At 38.9% G+C, this 27,658-nt stretch overlaps 3 protein-coding genes across 4 annotated transcripts; 1 reads left to right on the top strand and 2 right to left on the bottom strand.

The window, feature by feature from the left end:
• On the bottom strand, positions 1–9,128 carry LOC306841489 (immunoglobulin alpha-2 heavy chain-like). The gene is made up of 7 exons (XM_079371428.1): positions 8,944–9,128; positions 2,779–2,844; positions 2,355–2,672; positions 1,892–2,236; positions 1,680–1,811; positions 710–759; positions 1–615 (listed from the first exon to the last, which is right to left on the bottom strand). The coding sequence occupies exons 2-7, from the start codon at positions 2,819–2,821 to the stop codon at positions 493–495; spliced, it is 1,011 nt and encodes a 336-aa protein (XP_079227554.1). The 5' UTR covers positions 2,822–2,844; positions 8,944–9,128; the 3' UTR covers positions 1–492.
• On the bottom strand, positions 3,396–26,528 carry LOC306841488 (uncharacterized protein). Of its 2 annotated transcripts, none has more exons than XM_079371426.1 (4): positions 26,048–26,528; positions 25,821–25,933; positions 5,009–5,063; positions 3,396–4,921 (listed from the first exon to the last, which is right to left on the bottom strand). In XM_079371426.1, the coding sequence occupies exons 1-4, from the start codon at positions 26,135–26,137 to the stop codon at positions 4,124–4,126; spliced, it is 1,056 nt and encodes a 351-aa protein (XP_079227552.1). In that variant the 5' UTR covers positions 26,138–26,528; the 3' UTR covers positions 3,396–4,123. The 2 variants fall into 2 exon arrangements, with proteins under 2 accessions (XP_079227552.1, XP_079227553.1); XM_079371427.1 differs by lacking the exons at positions 25,821–25,933; positions 26,048–26,528 and adding exons at positions 5,148–5,260; positions 5,355–5,577.
• LOC306841171 (uncharacterized protein) lies at positions 9,473–18,474 on the top strand. Its single transcript, XM_079370882.1, has 5 exons — positions 9,473–9,654; positions 14,749–15,686; positions 15,826–15,984; positions 16,075–16,164; positions 17,350–18,474. The coding sequence occupies exons 2-5, from the start codon at positions 14,766–14,768 to the stop codon at positions 17,677–17,679; spliced, it is 1,500 nt and encodes a 499-aa protein (XP_079227008.1). The 5' UTR covers positions 9,473–9,654; positions 14,749–14,765; the 3' UTR covers positions 17,680–18,474.
• Positions 26,529–27,658: the final 1,130 nt, after the last annotated feature.

The raw sequence follows: 27,658 nt of genomic DNA, 5'->3' as shown, positions 1-27,658 counted from the left end.
AAGTTTTACAGTGCATCAATTTGAAATGATGTATCATTTCTTTGCCTTTGTTACGGTATAGACATTTAAAGAGTTTTATTTTGAAGGAATACGGGATCACCGGTATATTCAGCTAATAAAATATTTGATTTAAGACAGATCAGACATTTTGGAAGTGAACTCACACAGATCATATTTTTTTTTAAAATTGTCTATATAAAAGGTCTGCAGTTAAAACAAGCATTGCAGACTTAAATAAGCAAAACATGACTTGCTATTTTCAAAAGAAAGAGTAATAAAAATTGTATTTATTATTATTTTCGATACTTTAAGTAAAATATTGATATAGAAGTAGAGTAAATGTAGGATTTAAGATTATAAAATCTATCAGGAGCATTAATCCTGATCGTATTATGAAAATATAAGAGAAACTGAAGTAGCAGGGTGTAGAAGGAGAGCAGCAGGGATTATAACTGGACACACTTTGGTTCTAATAAAACAGCAAGCATCACTTTACATTGAGTTGTTCACTGCAGAGTAAACCGTCTCCTCTTCTGGGCTCCTCTGTCTCCGGCTCCTGCGTTCTCCCGTTTTGAAGTCCAGAGCAACGTACTGCAAATTGTCCAAGTCCGTATTCTGCAGGATACAAATCACACATTAAAGAATGAATGATAAGAGCTGAAACTTATTTAAATACTGTGTGTGCCATGTCTTTGGATCAAACTCATACCTGATTGTCAGCAGTGAAGTCTTGGACAGTGGGCTGGTGCTGCAGCCGTACTGTACATTTATAGAAAAAGGTCATTATTGTAGTTTATATTCAAACGAATCAATTAGAAGCCATCATTCTGGGAGAATTTAGTTATGATTTAAATATTTTTAAAAAACTTTGAAAAATAATTAAAAAGCATTCAGCTGCTCACCACCTCTGTAAAACAACTATGCCACCTGTTATCTAGCAGAACTTTGAACCCCTTACAACCCATCACGATCATTCAGGTCCTCTAAGCAGTCTCACTGTCTTCACTCGATCAATCAAAACCTGTTTGTCAAAAACATTACCAGTCTATTCATCCTATTTCTACACAATGGGAGTGAAGCACACAGACTGACCAACACTGAGGAGGTACAATCTGAATTGTAAACAGTACAACGTGTTCAAAATGAATTGTGTAACCCATTGTGGAATTCAAAATAAAAAAGCACATTTGCTATTAATACGAGATAAATATTAACACTTGGCAGCGACAAGACAATATAACATTGCCACACAAAATATATCATGAGCCCCCCCAAAAAAGCAGCTTTCATTAAAAATGTATTAAAATTTGTGAGAAATAAAATAAAATAAATACACAAAACAAGAAAGAAAACTCAATGTTCTGGCACAGATCATGACCAGCTCCTATGATGCTATGAGTTCAGACTGCTGGAAGACCGATCCTGCTCGTTTGTAATAAAACACAGTAAGATCTTTTGCATTTCTTATCACTCAAGGCTATGAATAAAAACTGACAGATGTGCTGTCCTATCCTCATTCCATGAGGTGGAGAATTGTCAAAGATACTCTTCACTGCATGCAATAAGCAGCTCTGGTGAGGACAGAGAATTGCTTCAAGAAGTTATTTAGGCAACTCTTTCCTCTCACACAAAACAAGAAAATACTTTTTTTTTTACTGATAAAAATGAATAGATTTTACCTCCAGAATAAAAACGTTTCCTTCGGAACATTTTGAACAGGATACAGAAGAGGATTATGTTTGAGATTAAAGACACAAGTAGAGCTGCTGCCACGCAATACATCAAGAACGTAGAAAGGTCGTCTTCTTTCCCTGTCAGAATACTCATAATAATTAAGAACATCAAAAGAAGAAAATGGTTGAGAGATATTTTAGAAAGGTCAGGTACTCACTTCTAACATCCAGTGTTGTTCCATTCCCAAACAAAATGCCTCCACATTGAGCCACAGCACAGTAGTACGTCCCAGCATCAGACATGTCTACGTTCCCTTTAGAAAAGCTGTACAAACATCTGTGTTCAGGAGGCTCATACCCGGGGTCCAGACCACACTGACTGCTTGTGCGTGCGCTGATGTACACAATTCCCAAAGGGGAGTTTCTTGAATTCTTCTTGAACCAGTAAACATTGTGTTCTCCATCACAGGTCCCGGTGCTTACCGCACAGCTCAGGTTCACAGAGCCTCCGAGCTGCACTGTGTTGGACGCCGGCTGCAGAATGGGAGATTTGTGACCAGACTCTGAAATTTAAAGAAAAGAAAAAAGAGAACATAGAATGGGTTATGATTTTAAAAAAAAAAATACAAAAAAAAAATACAAAAACAAGAAAAAGATTTCCAGAAAAAAAAGAAAAAAAACCTTGTAAAACCAAAAAAATTCCTTCAAAGAATTTAGTGGTTGCTACGACGGTGCGTCCGCAGTAATACATGGCTGAATCCGAGTCCTGCACGTGAGAGATGAGCAGGTTGTAGAATTCTTCCCCACTGTCAACCGAGAAGCGCTTGTCATTTTCAAACTGGTTGTAGAAGCGGTTCGAAGAACTTTTGAAGAAGGACGATATGATTTGGGGTTCCTCTCCTGCGACCTGCTTGTACCAGCTCAAATATGTGACACTTGAGTCAAAGGAACACGATAACTTCACATTTTGTCCGGGACGAGCGTAGAGCAGAGAACCAGCTGAAAAACAGAGAACAAAAAAATTCAAATACCAATTGGCACATTTCAAAGTCCCAAAAAAACTCACCAAATGAATTTGTTTTTGCATTAACAAACAGAGACGTACCTGCTCTATAAAGAAGAACAAAGAGCACATACAACTTGAGCATCCTCCACTCTTGGTGTTCACTCTCTTACAGAAAAGTATGATGAAGAAATGAGGTCAAAGAGCGAAGATACATCTTCAGCGGAAAGCAGTCAGTAACTGACCCAGTGGGTGCAAACTAGAGGAAGTGAGAGGCAACGATTTGTTACATTATGCTGAGATTGTGTATTCATTCATGAGATTGAGGGGCAGAGCTTACTACATTTAATGAGAAACACACCCAAAACATGTATTTTAAAACTTTATATTTTAATTATATAACTTATTTTCACCACAGCACAGTTCTTCATTGAAACCACAGGGGACTGTTTTAAAAAAAGAAAAGGGGCAGGTGACCTCTTTAAACTGCATATGGTGTTCCAACTGCTCTCAGATTCATTTTTTAATCACTCAAACTAATAAAACCAGTAAAAACAAAAAAGCATGATTAATGTTTTAAACTTTTTTTTTATTTAATACATTTAGTAATAGTCATCAAGAGACATTACTAAACTTCAGCCTTCAGTGGAAGAATGAAGGCAGCATGTCATCTTCCTCCAGGAGTCACAGAAAAAGGTTTTCACTCTTTTCTTAATTGACTTCTTCTTTTGTTTCTGGACATCACAGTCCTCAAGCAAAGCATCCCGTGCTTCTGCTGCGTCCACTTCCTGTAGCTGCAGCACATCATCAAAGTACACAGCAGCATTACTCTGTAGTTCCACCAGGGATGTTTCCACAGACGGATCACTTTTTATGTTTGTAACATCGTCATCGACAGACAGGAGTGGTGAAGCCTCCCTCTCCTCTGGATGGTAATTATCCAGCTCCTCTGTGGCAGTGACTTGTGGAGAAGCCTCCCTCTTCTCCAGGAGTCGATTTCCTGCTGCCTCTGAGGTGCTGAGTTCTAAAGGACCAAAGGTTGATAAAGCAGGCTCCACTTTATTGTCCATTTCTTGGACGGCTGAGTCCTGACCCAGGGATTCATCTTTCTCATGATACTTCTGCTGCATTTCCACCACCTCATCATGAAATGTCACAGCCTCAATGGTATCTGTATGTACAGTCAGATTGTTCGGCATGGAGACCATCTCCTCCTGCTGGTCCACCACGTCAGTGAAAACAACCTCCGGAGAAGAAAGCCTCTTCTCTAGAAAACTGTTTTCCAGCTGATCTGAAGCGGTCTGCTCCTCTTGGTGAATATCCTGAATGGTAGAGTCCTGAACCAGGGGCTCATCTTCCTTTGAGTCCTCCTGTTTTGGCTCCTCAAAGTCAACATCCAAGGACAAATCCATGATGGTGTCTGGATCCACTAGAGCTGTGTCCTCATTCATGTTTGGCGCTGTGGCCTTCTTTTTGTCCAGAGACACTTGTGGAAAAGCTCCCTTTTCTCCACAAGTTCCTCGTCCACCTCCTCAGAGAAAACAGCCTCGGGAGAAGTTTCGCTCTTCTTCAGAGAACTTACTTCCTGATCTGAGGTGCAGAGCTGAAGGTGATCCTGTTTGGATGTTTGAGTCTGCTGTGCTTGGTTCATGTTATTGACAGCAGAGATGACGACTGCTCTGCTGAATAAGAAGCTGTCATCATCCATCCGGTCGAAGGACTTGGAGTGCTCTTCCAACCTCCTGTAAATGGCTCTGACCATTAACCTTGCAACTATTGAGCACACTCCGAGCAGAATAGCGCGAGAACCATGCTCATAGCATGCCAGCCAAGGAGCCACTGATTTTGTCAGAAGCTGTCCAATGTCAGCACTGGCAGCTTTCCTCTTGGGTCCGTGCTCTGGGTCTTCCAGGAAGAACTTCAGAGCACTGTCCACCACCTCTGGAACCAGGGTCGCAGTGATCTGTTCAAGCTCCACGAGCGTCACTGGTTTAGCGTCCCCTGCAGAGTGGGAACTTGGGATGCTGATGTTGAGAAATGTTTGGTGCAGCTTCTGATGAAGAGATGGGAGGAAGGATTGCACATCTTCCTCTGCTCCTGCACGGACAGATGAGACAAGCAGGTGAAGACCCTCCAATGTGACTTTCCTGTTGAAGAGCTGGGAAAGCTGCTTCTCTTTGTCAAACTGCTCCAGGAGCTCTTGTTCCATCTGATCAAGACAGAAGCGCCTCACTGTGGTCCAAGCCTGTTAACAACACTCTTTAGTTAGTCAACAGGAAGATCAGAAGCCTAATAGATGGATTTATTGAAATAGGTTTGAGATTTCACATACCAGTTCGGCCATGAACAAGTGATTTATCCCTGTCTCCTTAATCAGGTCCTGAAACCTGTTAAACACATCACAATAGTTTGAAATACTTATAATATGTCAGTTTTCCATCAGTGTTAGATTCACAATCAGTTTCACTCACTCATCCAGGAAGCTTCTTTGTTTCAGCAGCCAGGTCTTCATGTGTCTGGCAGTCAAACTAGCAGGGACCTGATCCTGTTGCTTCAGAAGCATAAACTGCCTCAGCAACATTTTCTGCAACACAGATTCAGCTCACACAAACAACATATTAAACAAGACAGCACGACTTAAAAACATTTCACCTTGGTTTTCTTTTACAGTAACTTACTTCAGTTGGGTAGCTCTGTCGCTCTTCAGAGGAGGAGGACTGTTTCATTTCTTTGACTTGCTCGAAAATGAAGCGGGCGTCCATTTTCAAGAAAGGAGTCGAGTTTAGAACAACTGAAAAAACAGTTATCAAGTTTGTCGAAAAAGGTGAAGAGTGTCTGTTCAGAAGATGTGGATAGCTCAGTAATCAGAAACTAAATGATTAAGATCCTCAGCTCCTCCTTTATTTATAGAGTACAGAATTTAGAACTGAGAGGAACCACTATGTTGTCATAATGGGAAAGTTCTGTCACAGAATATTGAAAAACAAACAAAGAAATCACGTTTAAGTTGTTGTAAAATGCTTTATCACAAATAGTCCCACTGTTAGGAATAAACTGGTCTCCCTGATATGATTTGTTTGAGTAACTCATGAGTCAGTCCTAACAGCAGCTTTTTTCAAAACCCCCCCAAAAAAAATGAAAATAAAATTTGACTAATCAAAATGCATTAATTTCCAAATTCTAATTGTACTACTAGTAGCCTAATCCTAGCATCCTAGAATACAAATTATACATTAAAATGTACAGAATTTAAAACCAGGTGTCATTTTAACACAATCATACACAGTACAGTTAGACAAAAGCACCTTCAATATTTAAAGCTTTTGAGTCTCTTAAAGAGGATGATATTGAGCTGCAAAAGACGGGTTTCTTCAAACTTGTTTTGTCTGTTTCAGATGAGACTTTAAAAGTTTAAATGTGACTTTTTGATCCAATAGATGTCGCCTTTCAGCTGCAACTTGTTGTGCCGGGGTAAAAAATAGACAAAGACAAGTTTTTTAAAATTGGCAAGCTTGTCGCATGTGGTCACCTCACACACCCATCTTGGAGCTGCTGTCTTACAGCAGCTCCAAGCGCAATACATTAGTCCAATGTTGCTGTTAAACACCTGTAGCTAATAGAGGATTTACACAGTCAGACTAAAGCCCCCCGTAGATTTCTTCTATTGTACAGGATTTACACTACTGAATCAATACTTCAGTAGGCAGCAAACTATAGCATCAATCAATCACACAGGTGCAGAGAGTGTGTGCATACAAGCACTCCATTTATAAATCACAGGATTTTCATAATTCAGACATAAGGATAAAAAACTGTAAAGTTTTCAAAGAACAGTATTTTCGAGACAAGGATATAGACTATGGGCTACTCCCTCAAACGATGACAGTGCCTATGTGTAAATACTGTAATATGAGAGAAAGCCTACCTGAAGCAGCAGTGGTGTTCTTGTTGGCTGTCCTCCTCCAAAACTCCACCATCAGTTATCTGGAAAGTGCTAATACATGTTAGGCAGCTAACATTAACTTATTTTTACACGTTAATAATGCTGGTTATTCCCTGGAAGACAAACTTGAGATAGAAAGCTATAAACTGATGCATAACAGTGTAGGCCGATCACTCCGGACATTTGGTTTGTTTTCTGATTCATTGTTAAACACCGTTAATATAAGTTCAAATCTAAAGATCAGCAATGAGTCCTCTATTTTCTATTCATGATCCCTCAGACTGTTGAATGTCTGATGATGATGAGGATGGCAGTTTAATGCAGAGGGGTTTAAAATTCACTGTTATTTCCATTAGTAAAGTTTCATCATTTAGAACCTAATCAATCATTTTCAGCATTTCTGACAAAAATATCTTTGTTCTTTAAATACAGTGTAGGAGCCATTTTGTGTTTATTGTTATTGGCATGTTATTTAGTTTAAATATTTCTTGTATATTATTTTCCACTAGGGACACTGAAGGCACAGGGGTGTTTATATAGGACCATAGGTGACAGGAAGGGGAGGGAACAGGTAGGGGGAGCACAAACAGTTCTCACCAGACCAGCAATCACGTCAGACCAGCAATCACGTCAGACCAGCAATCACGTCAGACCAGCACTCATGTTATCACCAGCACGAGGAAAAACCAATGGAAAATGGTATGTTTTGTTCTAATTTCATCATCAATTCACTACAATAAAGCGTCAACAATAATTACAACTGGATTGTCATGATTCACCTCTGCGTCAGAACTTCATCCCTGCCTGCCTGTTAATGGCAATCAAATAAAAGGACAAACAAATTGGAAAATTGCCATTACATACAGAGTTCATTGTTGAACTATAGTCATTGTAGAAATTATAAACTGAAAATTTAATATGAAATCTCTCATATTAACCAGCTGATATTGCTTCACATGACACTACAGAGAAAAAGTCTCATGTCTCTTTTTCCTTGCATCTCTGGTGGGCGGGACTGAGACGCAAGTGGAGGAGGCAACTTGGAGGACACTCGGTGTAATCAAGGGTTATGAGAAGCACTCAAATAACTCAGACAAAAAAACATTAGAATGCTAGTATTGCTAAACCAGGGGATCCGATCCTGGTCGTTATATGATAGACTGAATGTCCATAATATCACAACTAACTATGATGCAAAGACACAACAAGTAAGTTTGAAATGAGTTACTCACTAGTCCACAGCATCACAAGCACAAAGTCGAACTTGCAGCCCAATCTTTCAAGAAGCTGTCGCTATTGTGTAAAAGCCTGTCCAATATTTCCTCTGGTCCAGCTTCTTGCTCTGTCACGCTCACTTTGTCTCCACTTACCTTCATCTGTCACCGTGCTTTTAATCCTAGTCTCAGCCATCAAATCAAACAGCACAGAGAGGAGCTAACTAACTAGCTGCCTCATAGCGTGCTGCTGACTGCAGTAGTATCATAAAGCTGAGTGTACTTATGGCTTATTTTCCACACTTTCTCTTAGCACTAATAACTTTTTAAAGGAGACATTTAATTGATAAATCCACTTTTACATTGTGTTTGAACAGTTATTTGGGTAAACTGGATGTCAACCGACTCACGAAATGTGAAATCAACCCATCCAGTTCTTTGTTTGTGCTCTATTTAAGAATTACAACGCAGAGAAAATGCTCCATTTAAAAATGTGCTCATCTTGTGACATCACGGTGAGATTCTTGTATAAAAAAAATAAATAAAAAAAACTCTCCACTCCTGTGTTGTATCCGGCAGCCATGTTTTTTCCCAGGGGGCACGCAGACAAGTTGCCATGGAAGCTCAAAACTGAACTTTTCGGCACACAGAGAGGGGCGGAGCTCATTGCATTTAAAGAGACACACACCAAAACAAAGCGTTCTGAGGGAGGTTTTTACACACCGTCAGAAACCTCCTCTGGTCCGTGATTCATGTTACATTTGAACAGTTTGTCAAAATTTTGAAATGGGGGATAATTTGAAATCTGATCTGAAAGCTCATAGAAATCTTTTTTTACATTAGATATAAAACTGTGATACAGCATGGACTTTGAAGGATGCAAATAGATTATGCTTGCTGCCTGCCGGAGCCTCTGTGTTAGCTGTTGAATTTTGTGATATTAAAAATGTTTGGCATGCATGTGAAAAATTCGGACAATTATTATTGCTCAATGTGAGTTGTGTTCTTCAGGCGTTTGATTTAAGCTGCTGCAGTAACCTTATGAGTCTGGTCGCAGTAAAAAAAAATCTCAGGAGTGTGAAAATATAGGTTTTAAATAAGCTCACTTACTTTTTGTTGCTTCAGCTGGCACTGCTCGCGTCACTGGTTTTGGAGTAGTTTGATCAAGTATGTTGCAGTTGAAACTTTCCTCATATTGGGTCACAGTTAAAACAAAAAGGAGAACCTAAGATGAGGAAACTAAAATGATTTATTAATACAAAAGATCAAAAAGGCTAAAAATGAAAGCTTATATCTGCACTGTAAAACATGAGAGCCCCATTAAGTTATGTGAACTTGTTTTGTTTTTTTTACTCAAATTGTCATGGTAAGTTTTGAATATTGAACTCATGTTTATAAGTTTTAGAAAAATAAACTTAAAGTAATTAATTGTCTTGACTATTTGTAAGTTTTGTCATGACTGTCAGTGTTGATTCAACTTATTTCTGTAAGTTATACCTTGAAAAAAAGAAACAGGGGAGGAGGGGTGCTGCTGAAGAAATACCACCTGTTTTGGGGTTAGTCAAAAATAAAACTGTAAAGCTATGATACTTAAGAAGTATAGTGCTCACCAGTTTGCTAAACTGGATAAACCATAGTATTTCAACCACAACTTAATTATTGACGCAACAATAGAGAAAACAGCAGTGGACTACTTTCAGCTGCGGAGGGACGCACTTTTCAAGCTAGCTGCAATTAAACGTAGGTTTAGTGCAACTGCACAGTGGACCAGGGCGGAGGTCCACGACGACATTCTGCTGGGAGAAAAGACGCGGCAAGGAGGTAAGTTATCTTTTAAAAGTGCTTTTGAGTTTGTGTCGATAAAATTAAATAACACTGTCAGTTTCTTCTGTGATAAAAGGGAAAAAATTCAGTACATTGGCAGAGTTTTGCGAATATGACTACATTACCGTGTTTTTCTCTTTGCTAGTCCATCGTGTTAATCGAATTTTCAAATGGCGAATAAGTTTTATTACACCACTATTGTCCATAGGGGACATTTTAGTAGGCGTTCGTTTAGGTTATAAATGCTTCAGACGTGATGGGAGCAAAAAAAACAACTTTTCAACTAAACATTTGCCTGCAAGCACGTGCTGGCTAGCTAGCTAGTTGGCGACACGGTCAAGTCTAAGTAATTGCCGACGTGTTTTGGCATGCCGAGCCCCGGAGGATCGCTAAGTTCAGAAAACGGTCACTTTCACTGTTGCCGTGATCCAATGACGTTTTTATTATATAAACATGATTGACTGGTACTGACATTTAAAATACGATCCGCTCATAGAAAACTTTGCTAATAGAAAACAGCGCAGGTCGATAAAAATCACTCGGTTTCAACCTGATAATTCTGTGTAGAACTGCTGCTACACTGCAGCCGCCTGCTGCAGCCAGCATGTGAGGCGTTTTGGGAGCATTGGTAAGATATAGTACAGTCGTGGCCAAAAGTTTTGAGAATTTGTGGTCAATCCTCAAGCAGCGGGTGGACAAACAAAAACCCACACATTATTAATTAAACTGATTATTCATATTGCTCGGTCAGGATGTGGCCCAGAAGTTGATTGACAGCATGCCAGGGTGGATTGTATCCCTGAAAGTCATTGCACCACAACTAGGTTATGCAAAAACAGCTATTCATCAGCAGGCATAGAGGATTAATAGCTGTGGCCATACTGCAGTGCAACCAATATAAGGAGGTGAAGGTGGGGCAACCAAATCATTTGCTGGTGCACTTAGAAATTTGGTGCTACTGGTGGAAAAGTTAGTCTGGAGCCCTGTTATAATATATATTATAAGATAAGACAATATTTATGCTATAACATAACATTTGCACACAGCAATGTGCCTACATATATTTTACTTTTATGTATTCCATGTATACATTGAGTGCAGAGGCGATTATTTAACAATATGTTAAGGAGTAGTTACATTTATACAGTCTCACAATTACAACCGGCCCTTTGAGGGCAACCATAATGCTTATGTGGCCCGGGATGGACATGAGTTTGACGCCCCTTGCTTAGCTCATAGTTAGTTCCTCTTTAACCCAGCTATGGTATGTATGCTAGCGACAGTGGGAATTTAATAATGTGGCCGCTCGATACCTGATATATTTTTCAGAGTAATCATCACCACATTAGTGCAAATAAAGGTGATTTGTTCAAAAGATTGCTTGATTGATCTTTTTTTATATTTTTAAAAATGTTATATAAAACTAAAAAAGAAGTACAGATAGAATACCGTTAAAGTATGATTGACAAGAAGTATCGGTAAAAGTAGTAGTACCTGGGGTCGCCGGTGGCGCAGCGGCAGTGCGCGCGACCCCATGTATTGAGGCTCAGTCCTCAAGCGCGGGCGGCCCGGGTTCGCGTCCGGCCTGTGGCCCATCTCCCGCATGTCTCTCCCCACTCTCTCTCCCTGATTTCCGACTCTATCCACTGTCCTCCCTCTATCATTAAAGGCAAAAAGGCCCAAAACAAATCTTAAAAAAAAAAAAAAAAAAAGTAGTAGTACCGATAAAATCAATCCCCATCCTTAGTCACCACCCAGAGTCAGGGCTTACTTTTTAACTGTCTGCACCGTAAGTTTTTAACTTATGAAATAACATGTTAATGGAGTCTAAAATAATTAGTTGTTGTTTTTCACTACAGATTTCTTCAAGCATGTCCCTCTCATGAAGTGGAAATGTAAGTTTTGTGCATTTTCAACGAATTGCCAATGGAAAATACTACAGCACTACAAAGAGCGACATGGGCATCACCGAAGGAGTTCAGGCCTCATCTGTATTCACAAAGACTGTTTAAAAACTTTTCAAACACAGGCTGAACTTAAAATTCATTTGAAAGATCATACAAAAGCTTCTACTATTGGAACCAAATTATCTTGTGATTTGTGTACATTCTCAGATCCTAGTGACATTAACAAATACTTTGCACACTTGAAGACTCATTTGAGAAAGAGAGAAACTGTTAAATGTCCCTTTGTGGGGTGCTTTTTCAAGTCTTGTGTGTTGTCAACTTTTACAGCTCATAGGAGTCGCAATCATAAGTCTTCCACCTTAGAAGATTTCAGGCCAGAGCTTTTTGCACTGACTACACTTTCATTGCCTGTAATAGAGGAGGATTTTGTTTCAGACACTGAAGATATACTTGTATCTGAAGCTGAATCTGGACTTGATAATGAAACGTCCATTCAACATCAATTGGGATCTCTGTTTCTCCGCATGCAAACACTTTTGCATGTGTCAATTTCAGCAGTACAGGAAATAATTGATGAGTTATTTGACATTGGAGAATTAGCTCATCAAAATATAAAGACAGTCATTGATAAAGTTTTGAAAGACAATAATTGCATCGCTGATGCCTCTGTGGTTGCTTCATTGACTGAACAATTGCAAGCTTTGAACCCACTCAAATTTCTCTCAAGGGACGGGCCTCTTGGCACTGATCGCAAAAGACAGTCATTTTATAGAAAGAACTTTACAGTTATTGAACCAGTTGAATATTTGTTTAATACACAAGAAAAAAAGTGCTCATTTGTTTATGATCCTATTTTACAAGTGCTCAGTAAGCTGTTGGAAAGAAATGAAATCCTTCAGACACTAAAGACCTCCTGTCAACAAGATGGTCATTACAGTACTTTTCAAGATGGAGAATACTTTAAAGAGAACAAAATTTTATCTGAAGGATTAGGAATAGCTCTTGGACTATATATTGATGATTTCGAAATTTGTAATCCATTAGGCACTTCAAAAAAGAAGCACAAAGTTTGTGGGATCTATTGGGTGATTGCCAACTTACCTATAAGACTACGATCATCATCAATCTATTTGGCTGTGTTATGCAAAACCGTCCATGTAAAAGAACATGGTTACAGCAAGGTTCTAGGGCCTCTAATTAGAGATCTTGAGTTCCTTGAGAGAGAAGGTGTGTTTGTTCAACGTCTTGGCTCAAATATTAAAGGAACAGTTTTATATGTATCTGCAGACAACTTGGGTGCACATTCACTTGCTGGATTCCAAGAGTCTTTTAATGTTCAAAAGTTTTGCAGATTTTGCTTGGCAAATCGTCAAGATATCCAGAAATTTGATGTTAGAAGTGGGGTTTTTACTTTAAGAACACCAGCATTGTTTGATGAGGCTGTTAATGTGCTTAAACAAAGTGATGAGTCTTGTGTTGATGGTGTGAAGAAAGACTGTCCTTTAAACAGACTGACCCATTTTCATGCTGCAAAAGGATTTCCACCAGATTTTCTACACGACGCCTTAGAAGGAATTGTACCTGTGGAACTCTGCATATGCATTTCAGATCTCATTGCAAAGAAGTATTTCACATTGACTGAACTTAATTGTAAAATATTGACATTCCCCTTTCAATTCTATGACAAAACTAACAGGCCTCAAACAATACAGACAAACTTTCGAAAAAATGGAACCATTAATGGCAATGGACATGAGAACTGGACGCTTCTGAGATTTCTTCCGCTGTTTATTGGCCATCAGATCCCAGAGGATGAAAAAACTTGGCATATAATTCTTGAATTGAAAGACATTGTTGAGTTGTTAGCCAGCCCCTCATTCACAACAGAAACCCTGTGCTACCTACAAGCTAAAATCTCTGACCACCGACAGTTGCTTTTAGAAGTTTTTCCTTGTACAAAATTGCGCCCTAAACATCACTATCTGGAACATTATCCGACATTAATCAAAAAATTTGGTCCTGTAATTGACTTTTGGACAATAAGATTTGAGGCTAAACATTCCTTTTTCAAAAAGGTGGTTCGTGATGCTGGCAACTTCAAAAATATTTTGCACACTTTGGCTACAAGACATCAACTAATGCTGGCATATTACCTAGAGATGCCAAGTGTTTTTAAGCCAAGCATCGAAACAGGACGGGTATCTGTTGTGTCTGTGGGTATTTTAGATGCTTCTGTCAATGTGGCTATTCGGAACAAGTTTAGAGGTCTGGACTCTGTTTCACTCACCTCCACTGCCTTTTTGAATGGGACGAAATATTCAAAAGGAATGGTACTCTCAGTTGGGCACACAAGTGGACTGCCTGATTTTGGGAGAATATTGGACATTTGTTTAGTGGAAGGCCGCATATTTTTTGTTACTGAACTCTTTACAGCTGGATTTTTGGACCATCTAAGGTGTTACCAGCTGACCAAAAAAGAGCCTGCAGTAGCTGTGGTTGTTGATCCGGACCAGCTAAATGACTACACTCCTCTGGCTGCGTACAGTGTTGATGGAAAGCTGCTCATCAGTCCAAGGACATTCATGTTACAATAAGGTATCTATAAAAACACCCATGGTCATTTAAATCCTTTTTATTTAACACTTGTTAAAGTTAAGCCTTGCTAACTTACTGCTTGCCTAACATAATCCCACACATTATTTCAGACTATGCATTTCTTCACTCTTATACTACAGCTGTGGTCAAACGTTTTGAGAATGACACAAAAATGAGTTTTCACAAAGTTCACTGCTTCAGTGTTTTTAGATCTTTTAGTAAAATGTTACTCTGGTATACTGAAGTATAATTACAAGCATTTTATAATTATCAAAAGCTTTTATTGACAATAAATAGAGTTTATGCAAAGAGTCAATATTTGCTGTGTTTACCTTCTTTTTAAGACCTCTGCAATTCACCCTGGCATGCTGTCAATCAACTTCTGGGCCACAACCTGATCGAGGAATATGAATAATCAGTTTAATAATTTGTCAGAATTTGTGGGCTTTTGTTTGTCCACCCGCCGCTTGAGGATTGACCACAAATTCTCAAAACCTTTGGCCACGGCTGTACAATTTGTAGTCCAGGCTGCTTCTACTGTTTGTCAGTTTTCAGCTTTGTTTTTTTTCTGTGTGTGTCTGTGTTAAAGCTGTAGGTGCCTCCAAGATGCTTCTCCGAGTCATTGTGTCCCCTCAAGAGATAAGGCGTGTCACCTTAGAGACCATTCCGGAGTCTGTCGACAAGTTATGTGAAGAACTGCGCAGCAGTATTGGCTTACGAGGAAACTTCCTTCTGCAGTTTGAAGATCCAGACTTTGGAAATGAGCTTTGCAATTTGACAGATATCAAAGATCTGCCAACGGACCGAGCAACGCTGAAAGTTTTGTTCACATATTCTGATGCTGTTTCTGATTCAACATTGGATACTGCAAGTTTGAGTTCCCCGAGTAACAGTTCATCAGTGGAATGGCCAGATCCATTTATTATCCCTGATTTCTCCCATGATGTTGAACTTCAGCTGACCGCAGCTAATGATGCCTATGCCAAGGAAGGAACAGTGATGGTCATCTCCAAGGGCATCAAAAGTGAAATACTGGACAAACTAGCCGATATGATATCCAAAATCACCGCCTATCCGAGTAAGGAACATTATGAAAGTGCAGCTACAGCTCTTGTAGCAAAGCACCCTTGTCTCAAAGAGCCGGGGTCTGAGAAGGGATGGTATTGCTGGGTATTCAGCTTGAAATTCAAGATGGGCAATTACCGTCAGCGACTGATGGCAGCTGGATGCCCTGAAGTTCTTGTAAATAAGAGAAAAAGGGGACAAACAAGCAGCAAGGTGTTAAAAAAGTCAAAGAAGGGAGAGGTCCATTACTTGCCAGATCCACCTGCAGGACAAAGCGCCTTTACATCTGAGGAGAATCGGAAGACCATGCTTCTAGAGGCGCAGAAGTGTGATCCAGACTTGCAGTTCCTGGATGAACTGATGACTGCAACATTCTCTCAGCGAAGAAAAGAAGTAATTGGTGACGAGCCACCCGTCTCTGAACTCATGAACAGATGGCCTGCATTGTTCAATGAGAGACAGGTAACTATTGCTAACTCAGACATCCACAAACAAAAATGTTCTGTATTTGTCTACTTTAGCAGCAGTGCTATCAGATAGGATGTAATCTTCATATGTCATAATTTGATCTTTACTGGCTTCCCCACTACTTGTGTTTCAGATAAGAGCTGAGTTCGGTAGAATAGTGACCACTGATCTGCTGTCATTCCTGGAGGGACTTGATGCTTGGGTGCCGAGACTCTTGCAGTTGTATAAAGCAGCCATTTCATCAGGCAGGAGGTTGGCCTTTCAAAGTGTTATGCAGTGCCTTGATAAAGAGGTATGTATAGTGTGAATTTGTCAATGTGAACTTCCATTAGGACTCTAGTTTAAATATTGCATGAACTCACTTTTGTGTAACTTTATGTAGGACACAAACCAGAATCGGAGGACAGCTGCCCTTCTTGGTCTTCCACGTTTCTTCTCAGAGGATACTTCAGAGATCATCAGGATGTGTGATGTAAGAAAATATATTAACATGTAAACATCCCTTTTTTTCCACAACATTGCGGAACCTTTTTCATTTAACGTTTAGTACATCATTCAAAACTTACTGGCAGTTCAAATGTTTAAAAATTAACTGATAGGCAGTTTTGAAAACAGAATGTGATGATGATATAGACTGCTGAACTTCATAAGTTAATCACAATAAATGCATAGCTGAGTATGAGGTATATTTTAATACAACCATCATTTTTAACCATTTCCAGGCAGTTTTTATTTTTGTTTTGTTAAAACGTTGCTCTCCATGCTTGTAGCCTGCTCCTCAGTACCTTTTGTAGGTAGTCCAGTGGTGCAACTGAATTATAAGAACCAAAACTAAGTTTGAACGGGTGTTGTGTGGGGATATTTCTTGCATCAAAAGTATGCCAATAAAAGTGTTAGTTTTGTTACTAACTAGCTCAGATTGCTATAATAAGTGTCTGACAACATTATGGAGACAAATTCTACCTTTTTATTTACCTGATGTCGCTTCTCGTCTTTGTTTACATCCTGTTATGTCTGTTATTTGAAGCAGGGGAGTATGGGTGGAGCTGCAGGTACAGAAAGTTGTAGTTTATTTCTGAAGTGATGGCTGAATATTTAGAATATTTTGAACAGTTGGGTGAGGTATTTAAATTTGATGGCCTACATTATTTTTTTGAATTGATGAGAAGCTGCAACAGAAGTACAGAGGGAGAGAGAGGCTGCAGAGTTTCAGCCAGCTATGCTGTTGTGATACTCAGGTGTTTGTTTTGTTACTCCTATTAATACATACATTATTGTAAGGATTTGACAACATTATGGAGAGAATCCACAAATCAAATTAAAGTATCACATCAAAGTATTCTGAATCGTCTAAATATTCATCCATGACTTCAGAAAAAAACTATAAGTTAACTAATAGAGGACGATGGCTCCCCCTGAGCTTTTTAAAGGCAGCAAAGTCTCTGGTCTATCTAAAGGAGACAAACAATTTTTTTTAAACAATACACCGGTTGAATTGCAATAATATAATGTACACTTTTTTTTAGTTGATGTTTTTCTTCTTCTTGCATTCTCAATCATGAACAAGTTTTGCCAATTTAGTGGCAACTTATTGCTAACATTATTTTTCTGAATTACATGCAACAAAATAACAATTGAATTTGTCCAATTGTTTCAGGTTCATGGTGAAACCCTGGACATCTTAATGAAGGGAATGCGTGTCGGACTTCTCATTGGACATGAAGGCGTTCTGCATGATGCATTCCCAATGCAAGTCTTTAATGTGGCTGTGGTGGTAGAGGAGACAATCATTCTTTCTAATGTAAGAGATGTGGCCACTGGTTTCGCGATGCTAATGGGAACAATCTACTGCCTGAATCTGGAATATCCTTCTGAGATGAAGTACTCATTTGAATTCATGCAAAGGGTCATCATGAAAATAAAACCTGACCACTGTTCAGCCAGGATACATGGACTCAGAAACAAGCTACTGAGGTATCGTTTGTAAACTGAAAAGGATGCCTGTAAGTCCTAACTGGAAGAAAGCTTTTTCTGCTTTGCTCATTGTTACTTCTCGAGAAAGCAGTTTATGTACCGAAGATGGAAAAATCAAAAACAATACAGAATTGTTGTGTCCTCTGGAGAAGAATAAAGAGCCTTCTGATCCATTCAGAACTACAGGCCAAGTCGAACCAAATTGAAGCACTACTATAAGAACTGTCGGAATAAATGTCCAGACTGTTTATGTACTTTTTTGACATTGTGAAGAATGTTAGTGAAGTTAATGTTCTGCATTGTTCATAACTGAGTTTGCACAGAACAACTTGATACAATATTGTTAAAGCAGTGACCTTAGTGATGTGTAAACCAATGCCATAGCATTATATAAACCTGTTCATATAGAGAATAACTTCAGCATCACTATTTTTCGCAAAACATGTTGCAAAACATATCGCAAGATCTTAACTGAGAGGAATGTTATTGTTATTCTGCACTGTTCATAATTGCTTTTGCACAGAACAAGCTTGATATATATTGTTGAAACAGCCATTTTGTGGTGTGCAAGCTAAGGTCAAAAAGTCAACTTTAACTTTAAAATAATTGTTAAGCAATATTGTTATGCTCTTGTCTATTAATTTTACTTAGCTTATTATATTAAAGCTATGTAAATGTTTTGGTACACCTAGCCAGCTGCGCAACTGCTGTGTCTAATCTCCACTTTCTAGTGTTGTATGGGGACAATACATTGCAAATGTTAAGGCATGAGCATTGTTAAAATAAAGTTTTGTTTTTGAACAAAGAAGCTCTAAATTGATTCACTGTAAAGTCTAGATTAGTATAGTCAAGAGTAGGAATAAAGTTGAAACAATTTAAATACTTTAGCCCTTTTAACTTAAAATAGCACTTAATATGAAATATTACAAAGTCATTTTAACTTAAAAGTGTAAGTTGAAATGACAGGGAATTGTAAGTTTACAGGACAAGATAATGTGAGTTTTCATGAATGGACAATTCAACATAGTAAGTGGATTAACTTTAAGACTCAAGTTGAAAATACAAACTATCATTAGTTAAACAACTTGTATAACTTAACAGTTTGAGTTCAAACAATGGTTACTTTCAAGTTGAGTTTACTCACATTTGTAAGGCAGCAGGTGAACTTTCATTTCTAAGTTTTACTGACTTAAAATGTCTTACAGTGTGAACTAGTTTTTTATGTTTTCACAAACACAGAAGTACAGCACAAAGACAGCTCCAGAGTTGGGGATGAGGTGGCAGAATCATGGAGGGTAGATGTGATGAAGTGACACAGAGACTAAAATTACACAGCGGGGTAATGAGACACAGGTGACACCAATGACACATCAGGTGAAGACAATCAAGTTCGGGCACACAATCACAAAGGTGGAAAAACACACAGAGGCAGAGGGTTAAACAATAGACACTGGGGAGAGAACTACAAAATAAAACAGGAAACAGTAAAGACAAAAAATTTCAAAAAAATGCAATAAAAAAATCATACGGAATAAAACTCAAAAAGATGTTACTAAACACGAACAAATCATGACTAATGGGTGTCTTTCTTTCTCGTCCTTTTTGAACCCATTTTGACGCAGCTTAATACTGAACTGTGTATGTCAGTTATTTGTGAGATATGAGTAAATTAATGCTATCATATATAATCAATGATGAAGGACTCTACAAACCTCAAAAATAATAACCCTATTTCATAGATTTTGTTATAATCAGACTCCTCGACCCCCCTCGCTCTAGTTGAAATCATTAGGCTGTTGAACTGATGGTGCTATACAAATAAATACTGACTGATTAATTGACTGATTGACTGATTAATCTACCTATTAACATAAGAGCAAGAAATGTTCTATACCTTTTCTATACCTCAGAAATCACTTCTTACTAACAATACTTTCTTCACGAGATCATCTATTGCATTGCATGTCCTTATGTGTATCAACCGCTGATGGTTTGTGTGGGTAATGTGGGTTTGCTGGAGGGGCGTGTGGTTTGGATGGGTGGGTGAGAGCCTTTATGTGTGGATGTTGTCTGTCACTGTGTCTGTGTCACATTACACTGAATTCACAATGAGAAAAGACTTTCTGGTGAAGGAGCGACCGTAAGAGCACTATGAATGATCTAAAAGCAGACAATTTGTGTTTGAAAAGAAAAACAGAAAGCTGACTGGCTAAAGTACTTCTCAGACTTGGTTTTAAATAATGTCAGCAAGCCTCGTGTTCTTTTTAAAACTATTAGTTCTGTTTTTAATCCGAATCCTTTCACGTTACTGGAGATGACACCCGAGACCTGTGAAAAATTTGTCGCCTTTTTTAATGATAAGGTTGCTGCTATTAGAGCCACAATACCCGCTTCTGTACCTGCTCTTACAGTAGCTACTCAGTGCTCTATGGTTTTTAGTTGTTTTGAGCCTGTGTCATTGTCTGAGCTCACAGGGCTAGTTAACAAACTAAAACCCTCCTCCTGTCCCACAGACCCAGTCCCTCCTCGCTTTTTTAAGGAGGTCTGGAGCACCACTGCTTCTTCTGTCAGGTGGATCATCAACAGCTGCTTGACATCTGGCATTGTGCCCTCTTTTTGTAAAAAAAGCTGTTGTTGAGCCCTTGATTAAAAAACCTGGTCTTGATCCAACACTTTTGTCAAATTACCGGCCCATTTCCAAATTACCATTTATGGCAAAACTTCTAGAGAAGTGTGTTTTTGCACAATTGCAGCCTTTCATGAATGGTAATGGCACTTTAGACCAGTTCCAGTCTGGGTACAAGGAATTTCACAGCACTGAGTCTGCACTTTTGAAGGTTTTTAATGATCTCTTTTTAATTACTGATTCTGGTAGTTCTGCCATTTTAATGCTTTTAGACTTCATAGCTGCCTTTGACACAGTCGACCACAAAATTCTTTTAGACCGCCTGAGGGACTGTGTGGGTGTCAGGGGGACCGCTTTAGAGTGGTTCAGGTCCTACCTGTCAGAGAGGTCTTTCTCTGTCAGGCTGGGGGACTCCACCTCGTCCTCTACTCCACTTCATTGTGGGGTCCCCCAGGGATCTATCCTGGGACCTATCTTGTTCACTATATATCTCCTCCCCCTTGCACAGATTTTTCAGAGACATGGCATGTCGTACCATCTGTTTGCCGACAACTGCCAGATCTACATGCCGATCTCTAAAACCAGCCACTGCCCCCTGACACCCCTGTTTGACCGTCTATGTGATGTCAAGGCTTGGTTAGCCCAGAACTTTTTGAGACTAAATGGAGACAAAACTGAGGTTATGGTGTTTGGCAGCGCCCCCATCAACCTGGGAACCCTCAAAGAGTATGAGCGTCCAAAAGTTACCAGCCTTGGCATCACCATAGACAGTGATTTTAAATTTGACAAACAGATAAATGGCGTTTTAAAATCGTGCTTTTATCATCTTCGTCTTTTAGCAAAAGTAAAACCTTTTTTATCTTTTAATCTTTTAGAACAGATCGTGCACACTTTTATTTCAAGTCGACTGGACTACTGCAACGCACTTTATTCAGGTGTTAGCCACAAAGCCCTCTCTCGTTTGCAGTTAGTCCAGAACGCAGCAGCACGACTATTAACAGGGACCAAAAAGCGAGAGCACATCACCCCAATCCTCGCATCTTTGCACTGGCTCCCTGTTCATTTTGGAATGGATTTTAAGATTTTATTGTTTGTTTTTAAAGCTTTGAATGGACTGGCCCCACAGTACATCAAGGACCTTGTCCAAATTTATACACCGGCGCGCGACTTGAGGTCCGAGGGCCAGCTCCAGCTCATGGTGCCTAGGGCGAGACTTAAAACGAGGGGGGACAGGGCTTTCTCTGTGGTGGGCCCCCGACTCTGGAACGCTCTCCCCCTCCACGTCCGAACAGCCCCCACGGTGGAGTGTTTTAAGTCTCGTCTTAAGACCCATTTTTATTCCCTGGCTTTTTAACTTTGCGTGAGTTTTGTGGTCCTCTGTGTCTTTTACTTATTTTACTAGTTTACTACATCTTTCGTTGATTTTATTGTTTTATTTATGGAATCGCCTTGGAAATTTTTGTTTAATTGTTTTTATTATTATATGTACAGAACTTTGGAGACATTTCTTTGTTGTTTAAATGTGCTATATAAATAAAGTGGATTGGGTTGATTGGATTGGCTATCAATGAGAGGGAGAGATACACTGTTCTAGATGAGACCAGCTGATGAGACAGCCGATTTCCCTGTGACAGCTCCAGAAGATGACAGCAACAATTGTGAGTGAACGTGCAAGAAAACAGGGATGTGTGAGACATGTTCAACAACTTGCTGTCAAATGCTTTAGATTCTGACAATAGAGACTTGGGGAACTCCTGTTGTTGTTTTCTCACTCTGATGTGTTAACCAGTCATCACGTAGAAGGCTGTCGTCTTCGAGAAGTGTCGAAAATACAAATTGAATAAAGTAAAGTAAAAGAGCACTCAAAATCTAACCTGGCTTTTTACACAATAGTAAACAAGGTTGTATCGATTTCAAAAGGATATATCATGCTGTAACAGTCTTTCACAGTGTCTCAATTATGTATAATACTTTGATTTTGTGGTACTAAAAACACAAATGAAATAATGAAAATGAATGAGGATTGATGTCAAAACTGGGTCCAATGGAGGTTTTTTAGTTGGATGTACAAGGACATGTTGAAATTCATGAATCCAACATAAGATGTCATTTCTCATTTCTTTGCATCCATTTATTTAAAATAGGGACAGTGCACATTAATGAACATATCAAATATTTCCTCCCTCATCTTAGCAGCAGGTGTAAGCTATATTTTTCACATTCGTAATAACTGATGTTTTTACTTTACTATGTATTGTCTCTGCAGCAAGGGTGCAGGCAGACAAATAAACCTTGAAATATTACAGACTGTAGCCATATGGGCTCATTTCCATCTGTATTCCCCTGGCAGATTGGTGAAACACACGTATTCACATTTGAATAAAACCACAGTGAAAAGCAATAACTAAACAAGTACTTAACAGCCACAGAGTTTAAATTAATTGACAAAGACAAATTCACACAAGTAAAAAAAAAATGGTTGTGTGACGTTCAAAATAAAGTAGGATAAAGTGACTTTTTATAGTGAAAATGATTAAAGTGTCTGCTACAGGGGGCAAAGTACCCGAGTACTAATGTGCAAAGTGTTGCACATAATGAGGTACTGGTGGAAATTGCACATTTGCCCATGATCCTGTAACTTGTAAGTGTGCGAGGGATTGCACATATACACATACTGTTGCACAGGGTTAGATACATTGATGTATGTAACCATTAATAAAACATAATTTTATATTGTATTTAAATGCGAATACAATTTACAAGTTTCATTCTAACTAACACATTTTCTTTCCTTTTTTTGTCATGTATTTGTTTTTAGTGTATTCTTCAGTTCATTGAAATTGAGCCCCTCAATTATCTGTTGAGTTTTAATCCACTTGAAATGACCGAACAGTGCATTTTAAGTATTGTATATTGCATGTGTTAAGACTATAAACTCATCCTCGTAAGGGACAATGGATTGGCATTATAGCCTGTGACTAACTGTGAGCTCCAACTTTGTATATAACAGAAGTATTACTGTTAGTGTGTATGACCACAACTATAACGATCTCTATACCAGCTCATTTTCACACACTGCACATAATGCAGAAGTGACTGAATGATACTTAATGTTGTTTTTGTTGCTCAAGCCATGAGGAGTACTTACTGTGCATTTACTGTGTAACAAATAAATATATATTGTCAATAAATGTATGAATGCATCTTTAAATATTCCCATAGGTAAAAGAAGAATAGGTTTTCATTAAGAGATACTGCTCTGAAACTTATGGTAAGTAAGTGTGTTAGACACACAAATGACCAGCAGGTGTCACTATACACCTACAGTATACATCCACAGGATGGATAGTTTGGACACAGATGGTTACTTTATACCCTCACAAGTTGTGAAATCTAAGATGCCGTAACGTTTGTGTTTACCAATAACTTAGTCCTCTTTTTGTGTAATTAAATTAATCACACAGATAGTGTCTTGAAGGTTCTGTCTGTAAACATGTTGTTGTGTTGTTTTTCACAACCAAACTATGACACATTGTGTTGTTAGTAGCCGGTAGCAGCTCGCAAATCAGAGGTACTCCTGGAGAAGTCCATGTTGCTTGTCCAACTTGTTGCCAAATTGTAACAAGATCGAGGTTAACTCCGGTGTAACATCATTTCCAGCTCTGAGATCTGACTTTCACAATCACTCCCATGATTCCTCGCCAGCCTCAACCTCATCTTTTATTGATGTTTTGATTGAGAGTCCCATTGTGTGCCGTCTGTTTTTTTACCTGTGATTTTGGTAACTTTGCCAGTACTCATGCTGTATTGGTAAAAGGTCATCTGATACTTCTTTGACAACAGCAAAAACTTGTGCGACAAATAATTCTGTACTTACTGAAGAAATCACAAGACTAGAGCAAAATAAAGTCAAATCAGTAATCTATGAAGCTCTATAAGCATTTAAAGCTCTATAAATGGCAGCACTTGTCTCTTCACACATTTCTATTCAGAAACCAACAGACTAAACTGACCAAAGGACATGCTATAAGACGCCTTGTCAGATTATCATAGCTGCAGTTGGTTTCGTGAGAAGAGTAAGTTTCCTTGAGGTTTTTTCACTTCCTATTATCGTGGTAAAGTGCTCATGAGAGTAACGTTAAGTTCTGTCTGATTCAGTGACGTGAATGAGACTCTAAACAGAACAGCCAGAGACACAACAAGGTTTGAGGTTTAATTTCACAATGACTGGGTCTGCATTTTTGCAATAGGACTACAGCACAAGTTATTTAAAGCTAGACTCAGTTTCACATTTTCTTTCAGGGAGACAGATACATTGGCGAGTTGCATGTTACTTTGAACTTTTATGTGCATTGGAAGTGGATTTCCTTTAGATTTATTTTATCTTGCAAAAGGATGATTTGCAGACATTATTCCAGGTTTTATATTTTGTCAGTTTCCTTCTGCTTCTTTATTTGCATTCATAACAGAAGAATTACTGCATGATTAACCTTAAGAACAAACAACTGTTTTTCTCTTTGGGCTGAAAACTGCCCCAAGCAGATGTGCATCCAAACACTTTATTTTTATTTTTTTTCTGTGATACTCATTCACATTTTGGTTGTCTAAGGATAGCAATGTTAGTTTTCACTCAATATTTTTTTTAAATCTTGAGAATTGAACACTAAGAAATATTGAGAAAGCCTCAAGCCTGCTGTGCTTTTTTCATGTTATTGACAGCAGAGATGATGACTGCTCTGCTGAATAAGAAGCTGTCATCATCCATCCGGTCGAAGGACTTGGAGTGCTCTTCCAACCTCCTGTAAATGGCTCTGACCATTAACCTTGCAACTATTGAGCACACTCCGAGCAGAATAGTACGAGAACCATGCTCATAGCATGCCAGCCAAGGAGCCACTGATTTTGTCAGAAGCTGTCTAATCTCAGCACTGGCAGCTTTCCTCTTGGGTCCGTGCTCTGGGTCTTCCAGGAAGAACTTCAGAGCACTGTCCACCACCTCTGGAACCAGGGGCGCAGTGATCTGTTCAAGCTCCACGAGCGTCACTGGTTTAGCGTCCCCTGCAGAGTGGGAACTTGGGATGCTGATGTTGAGAAATGTTTGGTGCAGCTTCTGATGAAGAGATGGGAGGAAGGATTGCACATCTTCCTCTGCTCCTGCACGGACAGATGAGACAAGCAGGTGAAGACCCTCCAATGTGACTTTCCTGTTGAAGAGCTGGGAAAACTGCTTCTCTTTGTCGAACTGCTCCAGGAGCTCTTGTTCCATCTGATCAAGACAGAAGCGCCTCGCTGTGGTCCAAGCCTGTAAACAACAGTCTTTAGTTAGTCAACAGGAAGATCAGAAGCCTAATAGATGGATTTATTGAAATAGGTTTGAGATTTCACGTACCAGTTCGGCCATGAATAAGTGATTTATTCCTGTCTTCTTAATCAGGTCCTGAAACCTGTTAAACACATCACAATAGTTTGAAATACTTATCACAAGTCAGTTTTCCATCAGTGTTAGATTCACAATCAGTTTCACTCACTCATCCAGGAAGCTTCTTTGTTTCAGCAGCCAGGTCTTCATGTGTCTGACAGTCAAACTAGCAGGGACCTGATCCTGTTGCTTCAGAAGCATAAACTGCCTCAGCAACATTTTCTGCAACACAAATTCAGCTCAGTACAGTTTGAAGCAGCTCACACAAACAACGTATTAAACAAGACATCATGACTTTAAAACATTTCACCTTGGTTTTCTTTTACAGTAACTTACTTCAGTTTGGTAGCTCTGTCGCTCTTCAGAGGAGGAGGACTGTTTCATTTCTTTGACTTGCTCGAAAATGAAGCGGGCGTCCATTTTCATAAAAGAAGTCAAGTTTTTAATACAACTGAAAAAACAGTTATCAAGTTTGTCGAAAAAGGTTTAGAGTGTCTGTTCAGAAGATGTGGATGGCTCAGTAATCAGAAACTAAATGATTAAGAGCCTCAGCTCCTCCTTTATTTATAGAGTACAGAATTTAGAACTTTAAGGAACCACTATGTTGTCATAATGGGAAAGTTCTGTCACAGAATATTAAAAACAAAAAAAATAAATCACGTTTAAGTTGTTGTAAAATGCTTTATCACAAATAGTCCCACTGTTAGTAATAAACTGGTCTCCCTGATTTGATTTGCTTAAGTAACTCATGAGTCAGTCCTAGCGGCAGCTTTTTTCAAAACCAATAAAAAAAATACAAATAAAAATAAACTTGACTAATCAATGCATTGTCCAAATTCTATTTTTACTACCAGTAGCCTAATCCTAGCATCCTAGAATACAAATTATACATTAAAATGTACAGAATTTAAAACCAGGTGTCATTTTAACACAATCATACACCGTACAGTTAGACAAAAGCATCTTCAATATTTAAAGCTTATGAGTCTCTTAAAGAGGATGATATTGAGCTGCAAAAGACGAGTTTCTTCAAACTTGTTTTGTCTGTTTCAGATGAGACAGACTTTAAAAGTTTAAATGTGACTTTTTGATCCAATAGATGTCGCCCTTCAGCTGTAACTTGTTGTGCTGGGGTGAAAAATAGACAAATACATGTGGTCACTTCACACACCCATCTTGGAGCTGCTGTCTTACAGACGTTCACATGACCCGAGCACAGGTTAAGAACGTAGAGGCCATTGGCCACAAATTCTTTCTACACACGCGCAATACATTAGTCCAATGTTGCTGTTAAACACCTGTAGCTAATAGAGGATTTACACAGTCAGACTAAAGCCCCCCGTAGATTTCTTCCATTGTACAAGATTTACACTCCTGAATCAATCAGTAGGCAGCAAACTGTAGCATCAATCAATTACACAGGTGCAGAGAGTGTGTGCATACAAGCACTCCATTTATAAATCACAGGATTTTCATAATTCAGACAAAAGGATGAAAAACCTTAACGTTTGCAAAGAACAGCATTTTCGAGACAAGGATATAGACTATGGGCTACTCCCTCAAACGATGACAGTACCGACTGTGTAAAAACTGTAATATGAGAGAAAGCCTACCTGAAGCAGCAGTGGTGTTCTTGTTGGCTGTCCTCCTCCAAAACTCCACCATCAGTTCTCTGGAAAGTGCTAATCCATGTTTGTTCTTGGCAGCTATCATTAACTTATTTTTACACGTTAATAATACTGTTTATTCCCTGGAAGACAAACTTGAGATAGAAAGCTATAAACCGATACATAACAGTGTAGGCCGATCACTCCGGACATTTGGTTTGTTTTCTGATTCATTGTCAAACACCGTTAATATAAGTTCAAATCTAAAGATCAGCAATGACTCCTCTATTTTCTATTCATGATCCCTCAGACTGTTGAATGTCTGATGATGATGACAGTT

The sequence above is a fragment of the Symphodus melops genome (assembly GCF_947650265.1).
Source record: "Symphodus melops genome assembly, chromosome: 20".
NCBI lineage: Eukaryota > Metazoa > Chordata > Actinopteri > Labriformes > Labridae > Symphodus > Symphodus melops.
Note: the sequence above shows the minus strand (reverse complement) of the source record. Positions and strands in the feature narration are given on the sequence as shown.